This window comes from Canis aureus, chromosome 32, assembly GCF_053574225.1.
Source record: "Canis aureus isolate CA01 chromosome 32, VMU_Caureus_v.1.0, whole genome shotgun sequence".
Taxonomy (NCBI): domain Eukaryota; kingdom Metazoa; phylum Chordata; class Mammalia; order Carnivora; family Canidae; genus Canis; species Canis aureus.
Genome location: NC_135642.1, coordinates 40,860,214 through 40,883,272, shown reverse-complemented (window position 1 = coordinate 40,883,272; position 23,059 = coordinate 40,860,214). Strand labels below are relative to the sequence as shown.

The window sequence follows — 23,059 nt, the reverse complement described above, 5'->3', positions numbered from 1 at the left end:
AAAAGTTAGCATGGGAGCAAAAAGCTACCACCTGGAAGGAAAAGGGGAGGAAATGTGTTGTCACCAGCATCCACGACCGAAGTTATCAGGAAGAAACTAAAAACAAGATGGCTTGAAGCAACAGAAGATGCTTCCAGAGACCACCTCACTCCTCCAACTTCCCCAAGCAGAGAGAGGGGAAAGCCATGGGTTCTCCTTCCTGGCCTCCAATCTCCTGCCAGTTCCCCCCACTTGCTAACCCAGACAACTGCTGACACAGAAACTGCTGACACAGGGGCATGGAAAGGAAAGAAGCCTGCAAGGGTAGGCTCTTCATAATACACAGCAAAGAAGGGAAAAGTGTGGAATGTGGATCTGAGGGCACCCAGGCCCACGATCACCAGAAACCTCAATTCCGTTCATAAATGATGATGAAAGAGGAGGAGACTGGACCACGTCAGTATTCACCTCAAGATAAATAGAAGCTGGCTTTTAAAAAATTATTATTCTTTAAAAAAAAAAATAAATAAATAAATAAATAAATTATTATTATTATTATTCTTAAATTGTTTGCTACCCAACTTGCTTACTTCTTGTGAGCTTAAATAGGATGAGGAAGAATGAAAAAGTCAAAAAGATCAAGTATGGTTTTACTACATATCCTATTTTACTTCCTCAAATCAAAATTTAATAATTACACTTTATCCTTTTTAGGGGTGCCTGAGTGTGTATGTATCCTCCTATATGTATTTATATTTTTTATTTATATGATTTACTTAGATATATTCCATAAGTATATATAATTATTAAACATACTTGGACACTGTTTGCTTTTAACTACTGAACCTAAATATATCCTGTGACCAAGTGACCAAGCAATTCTACTCCTAGGTACATACATTGTACTCAAATCACATGTACAAGATGTCATGGTGACATTATGCATAACATCTTAAAATTAAAGTTTCCCTATGTTCATCAAGAGTAAACTAAGGGTGAGTGGTTAAGTGTCTGCCTTTGGCTCAGGGCGTGATCCCAAGGTCCTGGGATCAAGTCCCATATCCGGCTCCCTGCAGGGAGCCTGCCTCTCTCTCTGCCTATCTCTCTGCCTCTCTCTCTGTGTCTCTCATGAATAAATAAATAAAACCTTAAAAAAAAAAAAAAGAGTAAATTGAACTGAGGTGCCTGGGTGGCTCAGTCATTTAAGTGGCTGCCTTCAGCTCAGGTCATGATCCCAGAGTCCTGGGATCAAGCCCCACATCTGGCTCCCTGCTCAGTGAGGAACCTGCTTCTCCCTCTCCCTCTGCCTCTGCCCCTCCCCCTGCTCATCCTTGCATGCACTTGCTCTCTCTCTCTCTCTCTCTCATAAATAAATAAAATCTTGGAAGGCAGGAAAAAGGAAGAAAAGAACAGAAAGGAAGACAGAAAGAGTAAACTGAATAAACTAGGGTATAGCCTAACAGTGGGATACTATATAACAATGAAAAATATATTTCTTTTTTTTTTAATTTTTATTTATTTATGATAGTCACAGAGAGAGAGAGAGAGAGGCAGAGACATAGGCAGAGGGAGAAGCAGGCTCCATGCACCAGGAGCCTGATGTGGGATTTGATCCCAGGTCTCCAGAATCGCGCCCTGGGCCAAAGGCAGGCACCAAACCGCTGCACCACCCAGGGATCCCGAAAAATATATTTCTTAAGCAAATACTGAATAATTGTTGATCCTAAGTTCAAAAGCACAGCAAAACTGATCTACGCAACAGAAGTTGGATGTAAGTAACCACTTTTGAGAGGAGTAATGACCAGTAGGGGGCATGAGGGAGGCCTCTGGGATGCTGATGATGTTCTATAGCTTAATCAAGATGGATAGATGGATAGATGGATACATGGACCTTGTGAAAATTTATTGAGCTATACGAATACGATTTATGCACTGTTCTTTATGTACACTATTAAAAACAGTATCAAGAATCAAATTAAATACCTCCTCCACCTAAAGATTAATTTCTACAATACCAGTATAGAAGAGGAGGGGCACACAGCTCAGTCTGCAATTAAGAGTAAAACTCTCTAGACAAGACACAAAAGACATTCATCATAAAACAAATGATGCAGTTTAAAAATAGGCAAAAGCCTTGAATATTTCCTTCACAAAGAAATGACCAGTTAGTATATGAAAAAGTGCTCAACCTCACCAGTCATAAGGATAATGCAAATTAAAGTCACAATAAGATACTACAACATATCTACCAACATGTCTAATATGAAAAAGACTGATAGTACCAAAAAATTTATAGCAACCAAAATCTCATAACTGCTGGTAGGGGGGTACAATTATACATTCTGGCAGTGTCTTATAAAGTAAAAACATATACTTTATATATGACCCAGCAATTCCTTTCCCTAGGTACTTACTGTAGAGAAAGGAAAACACATGCCACCCACACACAAAAAAATGTGGCAATGAATGTTCACAGAAGTTTTTACATAATGGTCAAAAACTAGAAACAACACAAATGTTGAGCAACAGGAGAATGGATAAACTATATTAAGTCATAAAATGGAACATTAGACAGTACTTCTTAAAAATTAAAAAATAAAAAGCTACTGATACATTATAGCAACATGGATGAATCTCAAAAACCTTATGTTGAGGAAAAGAAACCTAAAGCTAAGTAGTACATATGATATGATTCCCCTTGTATGAACTTCAAGCACAGACAAATTTAATTTATGGGGACAGAAATCAGGAGGGCTCCGCCTAGGGAACTGAAGGGAGGACTGATTGGACGGAGGCATGAGGAAACTTTCTGGGTGATAAAAGTGCTTACCTTGTTCTGAGTAATGATTACATGAGTATATATGTTTGTCAAAATTCAAGAGTTGGGCACTTATGGGGCACCTAGGTGGCTTAGCTGGTTAAGCATCCAACTCTTGGTTTCTGCTCAAGGCATGATCTCAGAGTCGTGTAATCTAGCCCTGAGTCAGGCTCCGTACTGGATATGGAGTCTACTTGAAATTCTCTCTCTTCCTCTCCCTCTGCCCCCACCCCTCATGCACACATTTTCTTTCTCTATCAAAAAAAAAAAGGAAGAGTTGGGCGTTTAAGATTTATAGATCTTACTAGCACTTCCATTTAACTTAAAAATCAGCTTTGTTTCTCAAAAAAATCAAACAGAATTACCATATGATCTGGCAATTCTACTGCTGAGTATATACCCAAAACAAATGAAAACAGGGAGCCCGTTTCTGCATTTGCCACTGAAGTGCTTGGTCTTTCCCAGGAAGCTAAGGCCATGTTGCAGTAAAGCCCCCTCATTTCATCCTGCGAATATCCTGGTAGCCCAACACTTATAGCTGCCAGCCCAACACTTTCACCTGCATCTCCTGGGCTCTCCTCCTGCACAGTGATGAGGGGATGGTTACAGAGGATAAGATCAATGCTCTCATTCACACAGCCAAAGTAAATGCTGAGCCTCTCTGACCAGGCTTGTGTGCAAAGGCTTTAGCCATTGTCCACATGGGAGCCTCATCTGTAGTCAAAGGGTGATGGGCCTGCCCCAGCAGGAGGCTCACTACTGCTGCTCTCAGCTGAGAAGAAAGTGAAGCACAGAGAGAAGAAGCTGAGGAGCTTTGGTCTATTTGACCAAAAATGTTTTTAACATATGCTTTGGTCTATTTGACCAAAAATGTTTTTAACATATTTAATTATAATACAATTATAATATTAAATTATTTAACATATTTTCTTGTAACATAAAAATAATAAAAAGCCGAACTCTTAAAAAACACAAAAGAAAAAATGAAAAAGAAAGCAGGGACTCAACCAGACACTTGTACACCAAGGTTCATAGCAGTGTTACTGACAATAGCCACAAGGTGGAAGCACAGGATCCCAGTGTCCTGGCACCGAGTCCAACATCAGGTTCCCCAAAGGGAGCCTGCTTCTCCCTCTGCCTGTGTCTCTATGAATAAATAAATAAAATCTTTAATGAAGAAGAAGGAAGAAGAAAGAAGAAAGAAGGAAGAAGGAAGAAGGAAGAAGAAGAAGAAGTGCACTTGGGTGGCTCCATAGTTGAGCAACTGCCTTTGGATCAGGTTGTGATCCCGGAGTCCTAGGATCAACTGCAGCATCAGGCTCCCCACAGGGACCTTGCTTCTCCCTCTGTGTCTGTGTCTCTCATAAATGAAGAAATAAAATCTCAAAAAAATAATTAAAAAATAAAAAATAAAAATTTTTTCTAAAAGATGGAAAAGTTTGGAGATGGATGGTGGTGACAATTGCAGAACAATGTGAATGTACTTAATACCACAAAACTGTACACTTAAAAATGGTTAAAATGATAAATTTTATGTTCTGTATATTTTACCACAAAAAAATGCCAATGCTCAGCTCAATTTAATCAGTGGAGTAGTAGGGCAATGCCAGATTCACAAAGAGTTGAAGATATGGAGACAATTAGGATTGACTATCCCTTCCAAAGCAAATCAATAAAAGTTAATTCACTATTACAGTAGAAACAGTGAAGTGAGATAACTGTTTATCAAAGATACTGTGAGAGCAATTTCATGTGAATTGTAAACTGAATTAGGTAACATCTAAATTGTCTTCTACCAAAAATAAATAAATAAATAAATAAATAAATAAATAAATAGTCTTCTACCTCTACAGTTCTCTATACACAAGAACTGAAACATAGGAAAAAGGAATGATATTAATGAAGTCAAAAGCATATACCTATGAAATACAGGAATCAGATATATAGATAGAAATTAGTCTGAGAAGAAACTGCTATATATAGTGTAGAAAATGATATGTAAAAAAAAAAAGAAAGAAAATGATACGTAACCAGAATATCTGTAACATTCCCAACCTCCACAACCTTTAAATTCTTTAAGAATTACTGACACATTATGGGATGCCTGACTGGCACAGTGAGTTGGGCATTGGCTCTGGGTCTGATCTTGGGGTTGTGGGATTGAGCCCTGCATCCGGCTCTGGGCTCAGCAGGGAACTGCTTGGGATTCTCTCTTCCTCTGTGCCTCTCCCAATTCTAAAATAAAGAAGTCAAGAAAGAAGTCAAGAAAGAAAGAAGTCAAGAAAGAAAGAAAGAAGTCAAGAAAGAAGTCAAGAAAGAAGTCAAGAAAAAAAGAAAGAAGTCAGAAAGAAAGAAAGAAAGAAAGAAAGAAAGAAAGAAAGAAAGAAAGAAAGAAAGAAAGAAAGAAAGAAAGAGAGAAAGAGAGAGAGAAAGAGAAAGAGAGAGAGAGAGAGAGAGAAAGAAAGAAAAGAAAGAAAGAAAGAAAGAAAGAAAGAAAGAAAGAAAGAAAGAAAGAAAGATGAAAGAAAGAAAGAAAGAAAGAAGAAAGAAAGAAAAAGAAAGAAAGAAAGAAAGAAAGAAAGAAAGAAAGAAAGAAAGAAAGAAAGAAAGAAAGAAAGAAAGAAACGAACTACTGACACATTAAAAATACTCTTTGGAGGGGTGTATGGCTAGCTCAGTCCCGTGACTTAATCTCAGGGTCGAGATTTCAAGCCCCAAGTTGGGCATGAAGCCTACCTAAAATTTAAAAAAAAAAATTTTTAATTAAAAAGAAAAAAAAAGGAATATAAGGGAAGGGAGAAGAAATGTGTGGGAAATATCAGAAAGGGAGACAGAACATAAAGACTCCTAACTCTGGGAAACAAACTAGGGGTGATGGAAGGGGAGGAGGGCGAGGGGTGGGGGTGAATGGGTGACAGACACTGAGGGGGGCACTTGACACGATGAGCACTGGGTGTTATTCTGTATGTTGGCAAATTGTACACCAATAAAAAATAAATTTATTATAAAAAAATAAAAATTAAAATTAAAATTTAAAAAACTCTAAGGAAGCAACCCAAATGTCCAACAACAAATAAACTGATAAACAAAACGTGGTCTATATATATAAAATGGAATATTATTCAGCCTTAAAAGGGAATGCAATTCTGTACAACATGCTACAACAAAGGTGAACCTTGAAAACATTATGCTAAATAGCATATAAGCAAGACACAAAAAGGCAAATATTGTATGATTTTGCTTATATGAATAACTAGAATGTAGAGGCAAATTCAGTGGAATAGAAGTAGAACAGAGGATATCACGGGTTAAAGGTTAGGAGGAAATAGATTTATCATTTAATAGGTACATAGTTTCTGGAGTGATGAAACAGCTTTTGAAATAGTGGTGACAGTTGTACAACACAGTGAATGTAATTAATGCTGCTTAAGTGTACATTTAAAAATGGTTAAAGAGGTAAATCTTATGGGACATATATTTTGCCACAATATGAAAAAAAAAATTTCTTCTATTGCAAAAATACTCTGAAAGCAAGCCTCAAGCTGAGATCAAGTTTCTCACAAGTAAATATATTGTCTCGGGTTATAGACAAAACTCATCCTGGGTTATAGCCAACCCAAAATGGAAGAGGTCTCCAGTGGAGACTCCCTAAAGAAAGGAAATATACCCATGAAGGAAATCAATTCACTCACCTCAATGATGGATAGGGTCCTCAACTGAAAGTCAGAAGAAAAGTCACTTGAGGTCATACCATGGGGAAAAATGAAGAGGACTTAAGTAGCCCCATGTAGGATATTATTTTCCAGAACTATCAAGTAATTTTGATAAACAATTCCAAATAAGAAGTTCCTTGTTCTTGAAAAAGTCCAGATATATTTAGACAAAAACTCCAAATAGGAAGTCATTTACCCCTTCCACAGTTGGCACTCACCGTCCTCAAGAACAGAGTCAAGTGAGGATTATGAGCCTCTCAGGCTAAGGGGTGGGTGTGTTGGGGGACAGCACCCAAATCCAGACTCAGAGCTTCTCAGTCACAATGCCCTCGACCAGGGTACCTGGGTAGCTCAGTCAGTTAAGCATCTGACTTCAGCTCAAGTCATGATCCCAGGTTCTGGAATCAAGCCCCCATGCTGGGCTCCCTGCTCAGTGGGGAGTCAGCTTCTCCCTCTGCCCCTTCTCGGCTCCTCCCTCTACTCATGTTCACTTGCTCACTCTCTCTGTCAAATAAATAAATAAAATCTTTTAAAAAAATGTCCTTGACTACTGCTTGTTCAGATGGAAGTCTTTCTGCTTGCTAATGCAACTTCTGTGTGCATTCTTCATGTTAAATTTATCAGCTTCCTGTCTTAGGCTTTCAAGTATCATACTGTTTAACCAGAGCAGTGGTTCTCAACTAGGAACAATTTTGTACCCTAGAAACATACGACAATATCTAGAAATGTTTGGTTGTCATAACTGGGTACTACTAACTCATACTAGGTAGAGGCTAGGGGTGTTGTTAACATTCTGCAATATATAGGGCCTCTCCCACAATAAAGAATTATCATGCCCAAATCAATACTGCCAAGGTTGAGAAAATCTGAACTACAGATTAATAAGACACCTAAAGAGTTCACAGTGAAATATAAGAGCTTTTTGTTCAAAATACTACTTTAATTTTTAATCCATCAATTAAAGTTCATTAATTCTTAAGGCTGATATCCTGTTTTCTTTATATTCCTCATATTTTCCAAATTTCTATGATGAACTTATATTGATTTTTACATCAGAAAATCACAATCTTATGTTTTAAAATAGAAACCCTTATCCTTTCCTTTTTCTGTAATAGTCTATTTGCCTAAAGACAATTTTCCTTCAGGTCGACTGTGTGTATTTTTTCTACTGACATTTTATTCTTTATTGCTGCTCTGTATCTGGAGTAGGAGTGACCAAAACTTGTGTTTACTGCACCATCTTAACTGGAAACCCAATTTGACATCTGAGTTCAAGAGAAACTACTGAGTAATACTTAAACCAAGTTTTATACAAAACAATTTTCTGATATTCTATTCTTCAGAGTCCATCATTTTACAAACCTGTACAATATAAAATGTGTGATCCGGATATTTACACTATTTGAAATGTTTTTATCATAAAAGGCAAAGGAAAGTAAAAGAAGTAATCATAGTAGCACTACAAGCAGAGTCTCAGAATAAAAACAGATGAAGCACATGATAGAAACAGAAGCAAGTTCAGTGCTGGCGATTCCTCAAACCACACTATGCCAGAGAGAGGACAGTATGACAGCCTCCTGTGCATCCTCATTTGTGTATCCATATACTTATCTGTCTGTGCTCTGCAACCAGCAATGATTACCCTTGACTCCTCAAAATTCACTCCCTATCAGTTAATTAAATTAAATTAATCAATGGTAATTTTATCTCTCTTGTCCATGACTGGCAGATGTATTAATCTGATTCAACGAAAAGAGTATTCTTAAGAGGTTCTGGGGGAAAAAAGGCCTTTCCTATTTTAAAAGAAAGCCATTAGGAAGCCAGACCATATCTCTGGCATTGGAAAAATGGATGCTAAATGCTACTGGCAGCTTTGATTCAGGAAAAAGCAGGCACTGCACAGCACAGTGGCAAGGCAGAAAGATCTTAGGGCTTCACAGATCACTGAATCACTTGACCAATCCTAGTTTAATTCTGGACTTCCTCTTATATTAACTGGAAAAATTCCTTATTGTTTACAAGCCACTTTCTATTATTTACTACTGAAAGCAACTCATGTAAAACAAGGTCTGAAAAAGATGAACAGATCCCTCTTACAACCCTGTATTCCACATTGCTTACTGCTATTTTTTTTTTTTTTGCTTACTGCTATTATTTTGTGAACATCATAAAAAACAATAAAGAGAGATATGTTACAGGTACTCCTGTAAAAATTCATAGTAAAAATATAAATGGCCATTTTGGAGAGTAATTTGGCAGAATTATTAAAATTTTACATGCGCATACTTTTCTTCCCAGATGTCCACTATGACAAAGAGTGAAAAATTACAAGAAATTTAAATGTTATGAAAAGGAGGAGAAACTATAACATATCTATAGTATGAACTCATATTTCTAAAAAATAATGAAGTAGGGGCACCTGGGTGGTTCAGTTAAGCATCTGCCTTCAGCTCAGGTCATGATCTCAGGGTCCTAGGATCCAGCCTCTAGTCAGGCTCCCTGCTCAGCAAGGAGTCTGCTCCTCCCTCGGCCCCTCCCCCTGCTCATACTTGTTCTTTCTCTCTCTCAAATAAATAAAATCTTGAAAAAAAAAAATAATGGGGACGCCTGGGTAACTCTGCAGCTGAGTGTCTGCCTTCGGCTCAGGATGTGATCCCAATGTTCCAGGATCGAATCCCACATCGGGCTCACGCATGGAGCCTGCTTCTCTTCACTCTGCCTGTGTCTCTGCCTCTGTCTGTGTTTCTCATGAATAAATAAATAAAATCTTAAAAAAAAAAAAAATGAAGTGATTTTGACCTAGTGACATGGAAAGCCCTCCAAGATATACCAACCTAGCAAAAAACATCATAGTTGCCATTTATATAAAACACACACAACAGTAAACTATATATTTATATTGCTATATACATATACACAAAAACAGTATAAATGTCTAAATAAAGCACATTAACTGGTAATAATGATTTCCTCTGGACTGGATGATGATTTAAGGAGTATTTTAGCTTCCTTGAAGTTGTTCAAAGTTTTTAGAATAAGAATAGATTCATATATGCCTGATGTATTTAAAATACATAGGTAGTTTCAAAATAAAATCTAGGGGGGGTGTGGTTGGCTCAACCAGTAGAGCACACAATCTTGATCTTGGGATTGTGAGTTTAAGCTCCATGTTGGGTGTAGTGCTTACTTAAAAATAAATAAAAATATCTAAACTTAGAAAAAATACATACTACTGTAGAAGTTTTGAAAATACAGAAAGGAACAACAAAAAAATTAAAACCTTACATGTTACCACTAGTCACAGATAATTATGGTTATCTATTTTATTTCTTCCTAATCTTTTTATATGTGCATTTTAAGAAAAATATTTACCTGTAGACAGTTGTAAAGCCTGCTTTTAAAAACTAAACATTTTTTTAAAGATTTTTATTTATTCATGAGAGAAAGAAAGAGAGAGAGAGGCAGAGACACAGGCAGAGGGAGAAGCAGGCTTCCAGCAAGGAGCCTGATATGGGACTCGATCCCAGATCCTGGGATCACGCCCCAAGCCCAAGGCAGACCTTCAACTGCTGAGCTACCCAGGCGTCCCTAAACATTATTTTAAGTAGCTACTTAGTATTTATTTGCATGAACAAATAATCACCTGGCCTTGTCTTATTGCTGAATGTGTAGATTGTTTCCAATAAATTACTACTATTAATAATAATGTAATGAATATGTTCCCTTAAGAAAATATCATATGTGTTGAGGATACTTTATTAGAATAGATTCTTATAACAGGAAGTACTAACTTACATAATATGAACTTTTACAGTCCCTGACACTTACTGACAAACTTTTACTCAGAAGTATTATGGCAATTCAGACTTGCATATTTCTCTGCATACACAGGTACCTTGATAATTTTTTTTTAATATTTTTTTTTAATTTTTTTATTTATTTATGATAGTCACAGAGAGAGAGAGGGAGAGGCAGAGACACAGGCAGAGGGAGAAGCAGGCTCCATGCACCGGGAGCCTGATGTGGGATTCGATCCTGGGTCTCCAGGATCGCGCCCTGGGCCAAAGGCAGGCGCCAAACCGCTGCGCCACCCAGGGATCCCCGGTACCTTGATAATTTTTAAATATAAATAACTTACTCCTCACTGTAGTTCTCCATGCTATTTAAGAGGAAAAAGAGGATGATGCTTAGCTAATAAACTTTTACTTCCAAAATTAAATCAAGGGGATCCCTGGATGGTGCAGTGGTTTGGCGCCTGCCTTTGGCCCAGGGCGCGATCCTGGAGACCCGGGATCGAATCCCACGTCGGGCTCCCGGTGCATGGAGCCTGCTTCTCCCTCTGCCTGTGTCTCTGCCTCTCTCTCTCTCTCTCTCTCTGACTATCATGAATAAATAAATAAAATCTTTAAAAAAAAAAAAAATTAAATCAAGACTAGACTTTTAATTCCTTTAAATCTGTCTTTCTTTTCAGCCTAAAAAGAGAGAAAAGAATGTTGGCTTTTTTTTTTTAACTAAATGATACTGTGTAAGGTCCTTAGAACAAAATTTTTAAAATAAAATCCTGAAATAACTGAAGCATACATTTCCCAAGGGAAAAAAAAAAAAAAAGACACGAATCAATCACTATTAAAATAGGCCTAACTTCAATGACAAAGACAACCCAATGTAGAAATGGGTAAAGCCTTTGCACAGACAGTTCTATAAAGAACATATACAAAAGGCCAATAAGAACAGGAGAAAAGATGCCCAGTATTCTTCATCATTATGGAAATGTAAATGGTAATCACAATGAGATACCACTTCACACCTACTAGGATAGCTATTTAAAAAAAAAAAAAGGCAGAAAATAACAGTATTGGCAAGGATGTAGAGAAATTGGAGCCCTTACACATGCAGCTGCTGTAGAAGACAGCTTGGCATTTCCTCAAAAAACTAAACATAGAATTACCGTATGGTTCAGTAATTCCATTCCTAGATATATACCCAAAAGGAATGAAAGCAGCGACTCAAACAAATTTGTGCATCATTTCTACTGCAGCATTATTCACAATAGCCCCAAGTTGGAAACCATCCCTGTCCATTAACAAATGCATAAACAAAATGTGACATATGTATACAACGGAATATCATTCAGCCTTTAAAAAGAATGAAATTCTGTATAACATGTTCCAGCATAGATGAACTTTCAAAAATTATGCTAAATGTAATAAGCCAGACACAAAAGGATAAATAGTGTACGATTCTGAGTATACGAAATATCTAGAATAGGCAAATTTCATAAAGACAGAAAGTCAAAGAGAAGTTACTAGGGACTAGGGGGAAAGGGGCAATGGAAAATTATTGCTTAAGGATACAGAGTTTCTGTTTGGGATATGAAAGTTTTGGAAATAGTGATGAGTGTTGTAAAACATTGTAAGTAATGCCACTGGATTATATGCTTAAAAATGTTTAAATTTTATATTATATGCATTTTACTACCATTTCAAAAATAATAATGTACCAAAACCACTGAATTGTATACTTTATTATTTTTTAAGGTTTATTTATTTTCTTTATAGAGAGCACGAGAGTGTGAGCATGAGCAGGGGGAGATGCAGAGGAAGAAGAGGAAGATTCCCTCACTGAGCACCAAGCCCAAAGCAGGGCTCGATCTCACAACCCTGAGATCATGACCTGAGCCAAAACCAAGAGTCAGACACTCAAATGACTGAGCCACCCAGGTACCCCCTAATTATCTTTTTAAGTAAACTCTACACCCAATGTGGAGCTCAAACTCACGACCCTAAAATCAAGAGTCGCATGGTCCACCAACTGAGCCAGCCAAGAATCCCTAAATTGTATACTTTAAATGGATGAGTTGTATAGTCAAAGGAAAAAAAGATGGGGAGGGAATGCCAGGGTGGCTCATTTGGTTAAGCAGCCAACTCTTAAATTCAGCTCCCGTCATGATCTCAGGGTCCTGAGAAGGAGATGAACATCAGTCTCTGCACTTAGCAGGGAGCCTGCTTTAGGATTCCCTCTCCCACTGCCAGTCTCCCCACTCATTCCCACGCTTTCTCACTCCAGAATAAATAAATAGGGGTGCCTGGGTGGCTCAGTCATTTAAGTGGCTGTCTTTGGCTCAGGTCATGATCCCAGGTCCTGGGATGGAGCCCCACATCAGGCTCCCTGCTCAGTGGGGAACCTGCTTCTATCCTCTCCCCTCTGCTGCTATCCCTGCTTGTGTGTGCTCCCGCTTTCTCTCTCTAAAGTAAATAAATAAATAAAGTATTTAAAAATTAAGTTAAATAAATAAATAAATATATATTTAAAAAACAAAAAAAAGGACGTCACAAGCACCTGGGTGGTTCATTTGGTTTAAGCATCCAACCTTTGATTTCAGCTCAGGTCATGACCTCAGGGTCCTAAGACCCAGCCCCCCATCAGGCTCTACCTTAAGCAGCTTTATCAGAGTGAGAATGGCTTTTCTTCACAGGAACTCCTTTTTTAAAACTGTACTGTAGGGGTGTCTGGATGACTCAGTTGGTTAAGTGTGTGCCTTCTGCTCAGGGGACTGAGTGCTGCAGCAGACTCCCTGCTCAGCCAGAGAGTCTGCTCCTCCCTCTCCCTCTCCCTCTGCCTCTCTCCCCAGCTCATGCTCTCATTCTCTCTCAAGTAAGTAAATATATTTTTTTAAAATTTTTAAATAATAATAAATAAAAATAAAAAACTGTATTGCAAATACTTTCAGCTGGAGAAAAGCTGAAAAAAAAAACAAACAAACACAGAATCTCTGCAAAACCTTCACCTATTTATCCCAGTCAGGTTCTGCATTCACCAGGGAGTCTACTTGGGATCTTCTCTCCCTTTCCTTTTGCCCCCACACCCCGTAATACTCAACACACACTCTCATAAATCAATCAATCAATCAATCAATCAATCAAAAAAAAAAAACCTAACATCTATACAACACTATTATCTACCCTACCATTCTTTTTCAAATTTTAACAAATGTCTTAATAATTTCCTTTATGGCAAAAGAAGAGTCTTTGATTTTAAAACATTTTTTAAAATTTTTTTAGAAAGAGAGAGTACAGGGGGAGGCACAGAAGGAAAGGGAGAGAGAATCTTAAGCAGACTCTGCAATGGGGCTCAACCTCATGACCCTGAGATCATGACCTGAGCCAAAACCAAGAGTCAGGCACTTAACTGTGTCACCCACGTGCCCTTATTTTAAAACATTTTAAAAGATGTTTTTCTCTCTCTCTCTCTGTGTCTCTCATGAATAAATAAATAAAATCTTAAAAAAAAAAAAAAAAAAAAAAAAAGATGTTTTTCTGGGAACACCTGGCTGGCTCAGTTGGAAAAACATGCAACTCTTGATCCCAGGGTTGTGAGTTCGAGACCCATATTGGGTATAGAGATTACTAAAAATAAATAACCTTTTTTAAAAAGATGGGTTTTTTTGCTCTAAATCAAATCTAGAAACAAATATTATAGTTAGCTGTTATGTCTCTTTAGTATTCTTTAATTTTTGTCTTCCATGACCCTGACAGGTTTTTTTTGTTTTTGTTTTTGTCTTTTTTAAGATTTTATTTTTTCATGAGCGACACAAAGAGAGGCAGAGACACAGGCAGAAGAAGAAACAGGTTCCCAACAGGAAGCCTGATGCAGGACTGGATCCTAAGACTCTGGGATCACTCCCTGAGCCAAAGGCAGACGCTCAACCACTGAGCCACCCAGGGGTCCCTTGATAGTTTTTTCTTTCTTTTTTTTTTAAATGCAGACTAGTATTTTGTAGACTGTCTCTCAATTTGGGTTCATCTAATATCTCTTCGAGATTAGACTGAAGGTATTATTTTTGGCAAGAATACAATAGAAGTGATTTAGGAAGCACAGGATGCTGGTTTGCTCCATTACTGTGATGTTTACCTTCTATCACTTGGTCAAAGTAGTGTTTGGTAAATTTTTCCACTATGAAGTTACTACTACCTTATAATTTAAAAGTATCATACTTATAGAGGGATATTTAGAGACTTATGTAAATATCCTGTTTCCCATCAAACTTTTACCCACTAGTTTTAGCATCCATTGAGGAGTCTTGCATGAATCAATTATTACTATGATGGTTGTCAAACAGTAATTTTTATCATTCATTCTACTAGTTAACATTCTATTTTCTAAGACCTTTTCCTTATTTGTATACTTTTATCAGTATGCACTGGTGTATTCTTATTTTATCCTATGTGTTATATTCACTGCTATATTAGTAGAGGCTCCAGAACTGGCCAGTGGCCAGAGAAAGCCCTTCAAACCCACTTCTGTGCCTTTATGACAAATCCCCATCACACTCTGTAAGCCATTCTTTATTTTCTGGTACAAGATCTCCTAGCCTTAATCATGGAATTAGGCATTTCCCTAAGGAATCCTGGTTCCTTTTACTTGAGAACAATAGAAACTAAGATCTGGGAGCTAACTGTGCTCCTGGCTACCAGGGGGTCATTGCTGCTAACCCTTCCCTGACACAGGCAAGGAAAAAATATATTCTATAACTATGTATCTGTATTAAAAGCCATGTGCTCAATACGGATACCTCCAATTATTAACCAATACCTTAGGGTTTTATCTCACCTCTCCCCTTTCTATATTATGTAACTCCCTTCTCCAACAGTAAGAAAACTTGACTCCAATCATACCATAGTATATTTGCTTCTGCTTGCATTTTATTTTTAAGATATTTGCTTTCCAAAATTTTAATGAAATAATTCATGGTTCTAAAAGTCAAAACTACACTGAAAGTCATACCTAAAGAAGTGTCACATCCCCCATCCTTCCCACAGCATTTCCCTACAAAACCCTGGAAATAGCCAAAATCCTTCTGGTGTTTCTTTTTTGTGAAAATAAGTACATACATATTTTTTTACTTCCCCTTCTTTCTTATAAAAATGTAGCATATGGCAACTCCTCTTTTGTACTGGCCCTGAGATCAGGACTTGAGCTGAAACCAGGAGTCAGTCACTCAACTGACTGCACCACCAAGGCACCCCTCCATGGCCTATCTTTTAAATGTGTACCAATACCATACTATTTTAATTATAGAGGCTTCATAGTGTTTTTAATATCCATTAGGGAAAATTGTGAACTTCATGCCAATATATTTGACAATTTAGATGAAGTGAAAATAATTCCTTGCAAGACACAAACTACCAAAGCTCAATTAAGAACTAGGGTGATGCCTGGGTGGCTCAGCAGTTTAGCGCCTGCCTTTGGCTCAGGGCTTGATCCCGGAGTGCCGGGATTGAGTCCCACATTGGCTTCCCTGCATGGAGCCTGCTTCTCCCTCTGCCTGTGTCTCTGCCTCTCTTTGTGTGTCTCTCATGAGTAAATAAATAAAAAGAACTAGGTAACCTGTTTAGCCTTATCTCTATTAAATAAATTGAATTTGTTCTTGAAAACATTTCTACAAAGAAAACTCAAGGCCCAAATGGCTTCACAGAAACATTCCAGCAAATATTTAAGTATGAAGTTGGTCAATTCTCCATAACTCTTCCAGAAAATTAAAAAGAAGAAACTATTTCCCAAATCATTCATGAGGTATAAGGAACACTCATACTTTGAAGAAGGAAATACAAAACAGTGTAACTACTTTGGAAAACAGTTTGGCAATTTCCAGTAAAAATAAATATATATTCAAAATACCATCCAGCAATTCCACTCCAAAACACTTCACAAACGAAATAAAAATATGTTCACACAAAACCCTTGAAGCAAATGTTTATATAGCAGCTGTATTTGTAATAGCCCAAAACCCAAATGTCCTTTGATGAACAGATGGATAAATGAACTGCAGCATAAACATATAACTGAATACTACTCATCAATAAAAAAAAAAAAATTCAAATACACAACATGGATAAATCTCAAAAACATTACACTTGGTGAAAAATACCACTAAAAAGGTTACATAATGTATGCTTTATTCAAATGTTATTCTCAAAGAGATAAAACTATAGGAAGAAAAAAAATCAATGATTGCCAACAACTGAAAGTGGAAGAAGTGATTTACTACAAAGTAAAGATGAATTTTTGAGGGTGATTAAGCTGTTCTACATCTTGATTGTGGTGATGGTGGTGGTCACAGAACTATTCTCATTTGTCAAAATTCCCAAAACTTCATACTTTAAAAAAAGGTGAATCTGACTGTATGTAAACTATACATTATCATACAAAGACTAATCAAAGCAAAACTGGAATAGCTCTATTATCATCAAAGTTGACTTCAAAGAAGGAATATAATCAGTAATAGAAGAGAGACATTACATAATGATAAGAGTCAGTTCACCAATAAGTCAAACAATCTTAAATGCATATCCATCCAACAACAGATCTTCAAAATACACAAAGTAAAAATCGACAGATCTTTAGGAAGAAACAGACAAACCCATAATTACATGTGTATACTTCAACATTCTTGTCTCATTACAGGCATCAGTACCTTCCTGGTAAGGATATTAATATCTGTATCGGTGAGTACATAGAACATTATCAAAGAACTTGACCTAACTGACATTTGTAGATTACTCCATCCAACAGAAAAATACATGTTCTTTTCAAGGTACATAAAATATGCATCAACATAGATCACATTATGGGTCATAAAACAAACCATATAAAGTATGTTCTCTACGTATAATTAGAATTAAACTAGAAACCAATAACCAAAAAAAATCTGGAAAAATTTCCAAATACAGGGAAATTAATGAATACCTTTCTTAATTGTGCACAGGTTAAAAGGGAACACAAAGGAAATTTTAAAATATTTAGAATTATATAAAAGTTAAAACAACATTTGAAATGTTTATGAACCAGTTAAACAGTATTTAGAGGGAAACAAAGTACTAAATGCTTAAAACAGAAGAGAAGAAAGATATCAAACCAATTACCTAATTTTCTACTGTAAGAAATTGCAAAAAGAAACAAGAAACTGCAAATTAAACACAATATTAGATAAGAGGTGAAATCAAAACAGAAAAGCAATAGAAAAGAAAAAATAAAATCAAAAGCTGGTCCTTTGGAAAAAATCAATAACATGAATAAACCTCTAGCCAGATTGATCAAGAAAAAAACGATAATAGACATAAATCATCAAAATCAGGAACAGAGGGAATATCACTACACATTGAAAGGAAGATACAGGAGTATCAGGACCTTTATGCCAATAAATTTGATAACTGAGGTGAAATGGACAAATTTCTTTGAAAGAAAAACATTACTAAAGCTCTCCCTAAAGAAATATGTATCACTAGAATAACCCCATATCTATTAAAGAAATTGAGTTTGCACTGAAATGCCTTCCAAAGAGAAATCCAGACCTAGACTGCTTCACTGTCACACTCCAGCAAACATTTAAGAAAGACATAACACCAATTCTATACAAAATCTTCCAGAAAAGACAAGTATGGAATAGCTCCCAACTTGTTTTAAGGCCAGTATAACCTTGATACAAAAAAAAAAAAAAAGGGATCCCTGGGTGGCGCAGCGGTTTGGCGCCTGCCTTTGGCCCGGGGCGCGATCCTGGAGACCCGGGATCGAATCCCACATCAGGCTCCCGGTGCATGGAGCCTGCTTCTCCCTCTGCCTATGTCTCTGCCTCTCTCTCTCTCTGTGACTATCATAAATAAAAATTAAAATAAAAAAAAAAAAGACAAAAGCAGTGGAAAAATAATAGTAACTGCAGACCAACATCCCTCATGAACAGAAACAAATTGAATCTAGTAACATATAAAAAGGTTAATACATCATACCATGTGGGGTTTAACCCAGGAATTCAAAGGTTGTTACAACATTCCAAAATTTAATCAATGTAATTCACCATAGTGACATAAAATTTGGGGCTGTGGAAGCCAGAAATTAAGGGCAGGTTAAGAGAAGTTATACCTTTGATAGTTTAGGTCCTTGTGTCACCACTTTGTACAACTCCATTGTATTTGACATGAATGACACCCCAGGAATTGTAAAATATAGTGGTATTTAAAATGTGTAAAATGGTTAACCAAAAGGCAATGCAACTTTGTGCTGGACTGAAATAAATAAAAGATCCAGATGAAGAGATTTTTACCTTTCAGACATTCCACTTGGTCCTGTTCACATCTGAAATATTCTGTTTAATTCTGAACTCTATACTTCCAATGAGAACAATGAATTTCATCAGAGGACTAAAGCAATAATGGCAAAAGAGTTCTAGACATTTCATAGAAAAAGAGCTAGAAAAATTGGAAGGCGTACACTACGTTTCAATAATTTGCTTATATTTTATATGCCCTGAAAACTATTAATTCCTGAGGGCAGAACCCATGCCCTATTTATCTTTGTATTCCAAATATCTATTACTGATCCCGGAACTGGGTAAGTACTCGTGTATGAGGGGGTTCAAGAACAGGAAAAACTAAACTTTAATAACTGAAATCAGAAAGTAGCAAGAAAAGATTGGAAAGGGCACTACAGCACTGTTACTTCTCATAACATAACATGCCAAATGTGACCCTCCATCCCATAGCTATCAGCTTTGTATCTCACTAGCCTCAATTGCTCATGTGCCAAATTTTGATTGGTATATATGCTAATTCCTGCTCTCCTGGACCTCAGACACCCAAGTCTATTGAGCCACAGAGTTTGACTCCGGAGGAAGCACAGAAGAGATACTTACAATACTCACTAGCCCCACCTAACTAGCCAAATCACCCCAGCAATTAAATGAAGTGATAGACATCACAGCAAGATGATTTGCATGTCCAGAAATGATGTAAAAAGTAACTGCAACTATGTTAGATATTAGAAGAAACACCTCAACTTCGTAAGTAATCTGAATTATAGATGTACTGCTCTTTCAGTGAAAGATATATTCCTGAAAAACTCTGAAAACAAATTCTGAAGGCAATCATATTTTCCAACAACTTGTATTATAATTTCAAAGTGGAATAGAAATGCCCCAAGTAAACTAAATAATTTACTGGCAAAATGAAATTTAAAAATCTTAGCAGACAACAGGAAAAACACGTGCTGCTAAAGGGTGTATGACCTGTTTGTTAATCATCACTCATAATGCAGACAAGAAATACCCCCACGACCCTGGGTAAGTCATGCTGCTTCCCCTCAGCCTTGGTTTCCTCAACTGGAAAATAATAAATAAATGGGTAAATAATAAAATAGATGGTCTCTTCTGCTAAATAAAAAGTCTGGGTATTTTCTAATGCCTGATGAGTTTGTGAGGTATTAGACATGTTTATTGGACACCAACAGAAAATCCAATATAGTTAACTACAATCTGCAAACCTTCCTAAGGCTTTAGAAGTTAACAAATGAAGGAATCCTATTCTTCTAAATAAAATATAACATATCTGTATCAGATTTTTAATGCAGCTCTTTATAGTATATGCCTTTACCTAGTCTTCACAGACTCAATTCTCATAAAACCTCACACTTATTTAACAGACATGAGATTATGTGGGGCCTGATGTGTGCCATGGTAACTTCAGAGTGTTTTGTCCACAAGTAGAAAATACACACTTGCATAATAACAAAGCCCCATTTAAAGACATTTACAGGTAAAATCAATCCCATATCTAAAAAATCCATAGGGATCCCTGGGTGGCGCAGCGGTTTAGCGCCTGCCTTTGGCCCAGGGCATGATCCTGGAGACCCGGGATCGAATCCCACATCGGGCTCCCGGTGCATGGAGCCTGCTTCTCCCTCTGCCTGTGTCTCTGCCTCTCTCTCTCTCTCTCTCTCTCTGTGTGTGACTATCATAAATAAATAAAAATTTTTAAAAAATAAAAAATAATAATAATAAAAAAATAAAAACTCCATAAAATAGGGCAGCCCCAGTGGCCCAGCAGTTTAGAGCTGCCTTCAGCCCGAGGTGTGCTCCTGGAGACCCAGGATCGAGTCCCACATCAGGTTTCCTGCACAAAGCCTGCTTCTCCCTCTGCTTTTCTTTCTCTCTCTCTCGAATAAATAAGTAAAATCTTTAAAAAATAAAATAAAATAAAATAAAAACTCCATAAAATAAAAGCTACAGAGGAATATTTAAACTATTACTGCTTTCCCCCAAAACTCACACTTTTAAAAGCTCTAATGCATATAGAACAAAGAATCAATAGAAAATCTGTGCAAATACACACATACAATAAAATTGTGTACTGACCTTTTTTCAGCCGGGGTTTTTGAGATTCAGCAGATGCAGGAAACTGAGTTCTCTGGGAAAAAAAAAAAAAAAAAGTAGTCTATGTGAAAGCAACACCCATGTATCTTGCTAACTTGAAAAAGCATTCAAACAATAATAATCAGTAGCTCTCCAATCATGCAATACATGTGGGCACAAAGATTTATTTTTAATATGGTTTAAAAATCAAATGTCAAGTCATACTTTGGCTATCCAAACTATTAATAATGTATAATGCATATTTATAATATAGTCTTATGTTTAATATATGATTATATATATATTAAAGATTCTATTTATTTAAAAGACAGAGAAAGCATGAGAAGGGGGAATCTTAAGCAGATTCTGGACAGTGAGGAATCCAATGTGGGGCTCAATCCCATGACCTTGAGATCATGACCCAAGCTGAAACCAAGAGTCAGACACTTAACCAACTGAGCCACCCAGGTGCCCTGTGTAATATATAATTATAATGCATAAAATGTGCACAAATAAATGTACTAAGCTCTTAAATACTACATATTAGTATTATACTTAATGCTATACATTTAGCAGCCAAACCAAAAAGTAGTCATTTTGATAAAAAGAATTTTATGAGGTCATCTATATAGAAACTGCCTAGCACTCAATTCCAGGAGTTTCTCTTTTTCTTTTTTTAAGGATTTATTTATTTGAGAGAGAGACAGAACACGCACTAGTAGGGGGAGGCAGAGAGGGAGAGAAAAATCCTTAAGAACACTCCCTGCTGAGCACAGACCCTGACCTGGGGCTTGATCCCACAATCTTGCAATCATGATCTTAGCCAAAATCAAAAGTTGGACGCTTAATCAACTAAGTCACCCAGGCACCCCTAGGAGGGTTATTTTTTAAGGGACATTATTCAATATAATAAATACTATCTTACACATAAGATCTTTGCAGAAAATCTTCAAATGGAGTTTTCTTATACTACCTTCTGTTATATAGGATATAGTAAGATATAAGCAAAAATAATGGCTGAAATTTTCCAGAAGTAATGAGACACTAATCTTTATATATATATATATATATATATATATATATATATATTTTTTTTTTTTTTTTAAGATTTATTTAGTTATTTATGATAGACATAGAGAGAGAGAGGCAGAGACACAGGAGGAGGGAGAAGCAGGCTCCATGCCGGGAGCCCGATGTGGGACTCAATCCCAGGACTCCAGGATCGGGCCCTGGGCCAAAGGCAGGCGCTAAACTGCTGAGCCACCCAGGGATTCCCTATTTATTTATTTTTTTAATTTAAAGATTATATCTCTTTATTCATGAGAGCCAGAGAGAGAGGCAGAGACACAGGCAGAGGGAGAAGCCGGCTCCCTGCAGGGAGCCTGAAGCAGGACTCGATCCCAGGACTCCAGGATCAGGCCCTGGGCTGAAGGCGGTGCTAAACCGCTGAGCCAGCCGGGCTGCCCTGGACACTAATCTTTAGATTCAGAATGCTAAATCAATCTTGACCAGGTTAAATGAAAATAAATCCCCATTTGTGTTCATCAAAAGGTCCTGCACCAGAGACAATAAGAAGTTCCTAAAAGCAACCAAAGAGGGTGCTTCGGTGGCTCAGTCAGTTAAGCATTTGCCTTTGGCTCATGTCTTGATTCTGGGGTCCTGCGGTGGAGCTCCATGTAGGGCTCCCTCGGAGGGGGCTCCCTCCGCGACAGGGAACCTGTTTTCTCTGTCCCTCTGCCCTTGCTGGCCCGCTGGAGCTTGCTCTCTCTTTCTCAAATAAATAAAATCTTATATTAAAAGAAGTAACCAAAGGAAAAAAGTATCACTAGCTAACCTATACAGAAAGAACAATTAGACTGACACCTGATGTCTCAACAATTAAAAATGGAAAATAATATCACATAAAGAGATTATAAGAAAAATCACTCTCACGTCTCAGGTGCTAAGTAAAATAAAAGTAATCTAAACACAAAGTCAACAAACTATGCCCCGCAGGCCAAACAAATCCAGCCCATTTATTTATTTATTTGAGAGAGAGAGAGAGAGAGAACGCGCGCGCTCATGTGAGCGGGAGAAGGCAGAGGGAAAAAGAGAATCTGAAGCTTATTTCACACAAGAGTGGGGAGCCTGATGTGGGGCTTAATCCCACAACCATCAGATATGACCTGAACCAAAACAAAGAGGTTATGCTCAATCAACTGAGCCACCCAAGCATCCTTGCTTTTTACATTTTTAATAGTTTTTACATTTTTTTCATATTTTGTAAGCCCTGAAAATTCTATAAAATTCAAATTTAAGTGTCTAAAATTTTATCAAACCACAGTCACACACATGTTTATATGTTGTCTATGGTTGCTTCCACACTACAAC

The 23,059-nt window shown here is 37.1% G+C and overlaps 1 protein-coding gene across 2 annotated transcripts in view; it reads right to left on the bottom strand.

Moving 5' to 3' along the window:
* Window positions 1-23,059, bottom strand: part of BBS4 (Bardet-Biedl syndrome 4) — a 56,838-nt gene that overhangs the window by 25,225 nt on the left and 8,554 nt on the right. For both annotated transcript variants that reach the window (XM_077881787.1, XM_077881786.1), the window contains exon 2: window positions 20,693-20,744. In XM_077881787.1, the coding sequence (XP_077737913.1) occupies window positions 20,693-20,744 (52 nt within the window). The remainder of the gene's footprint in view (window positions 1-20,692; window positions 20,745-23,059) is intronic.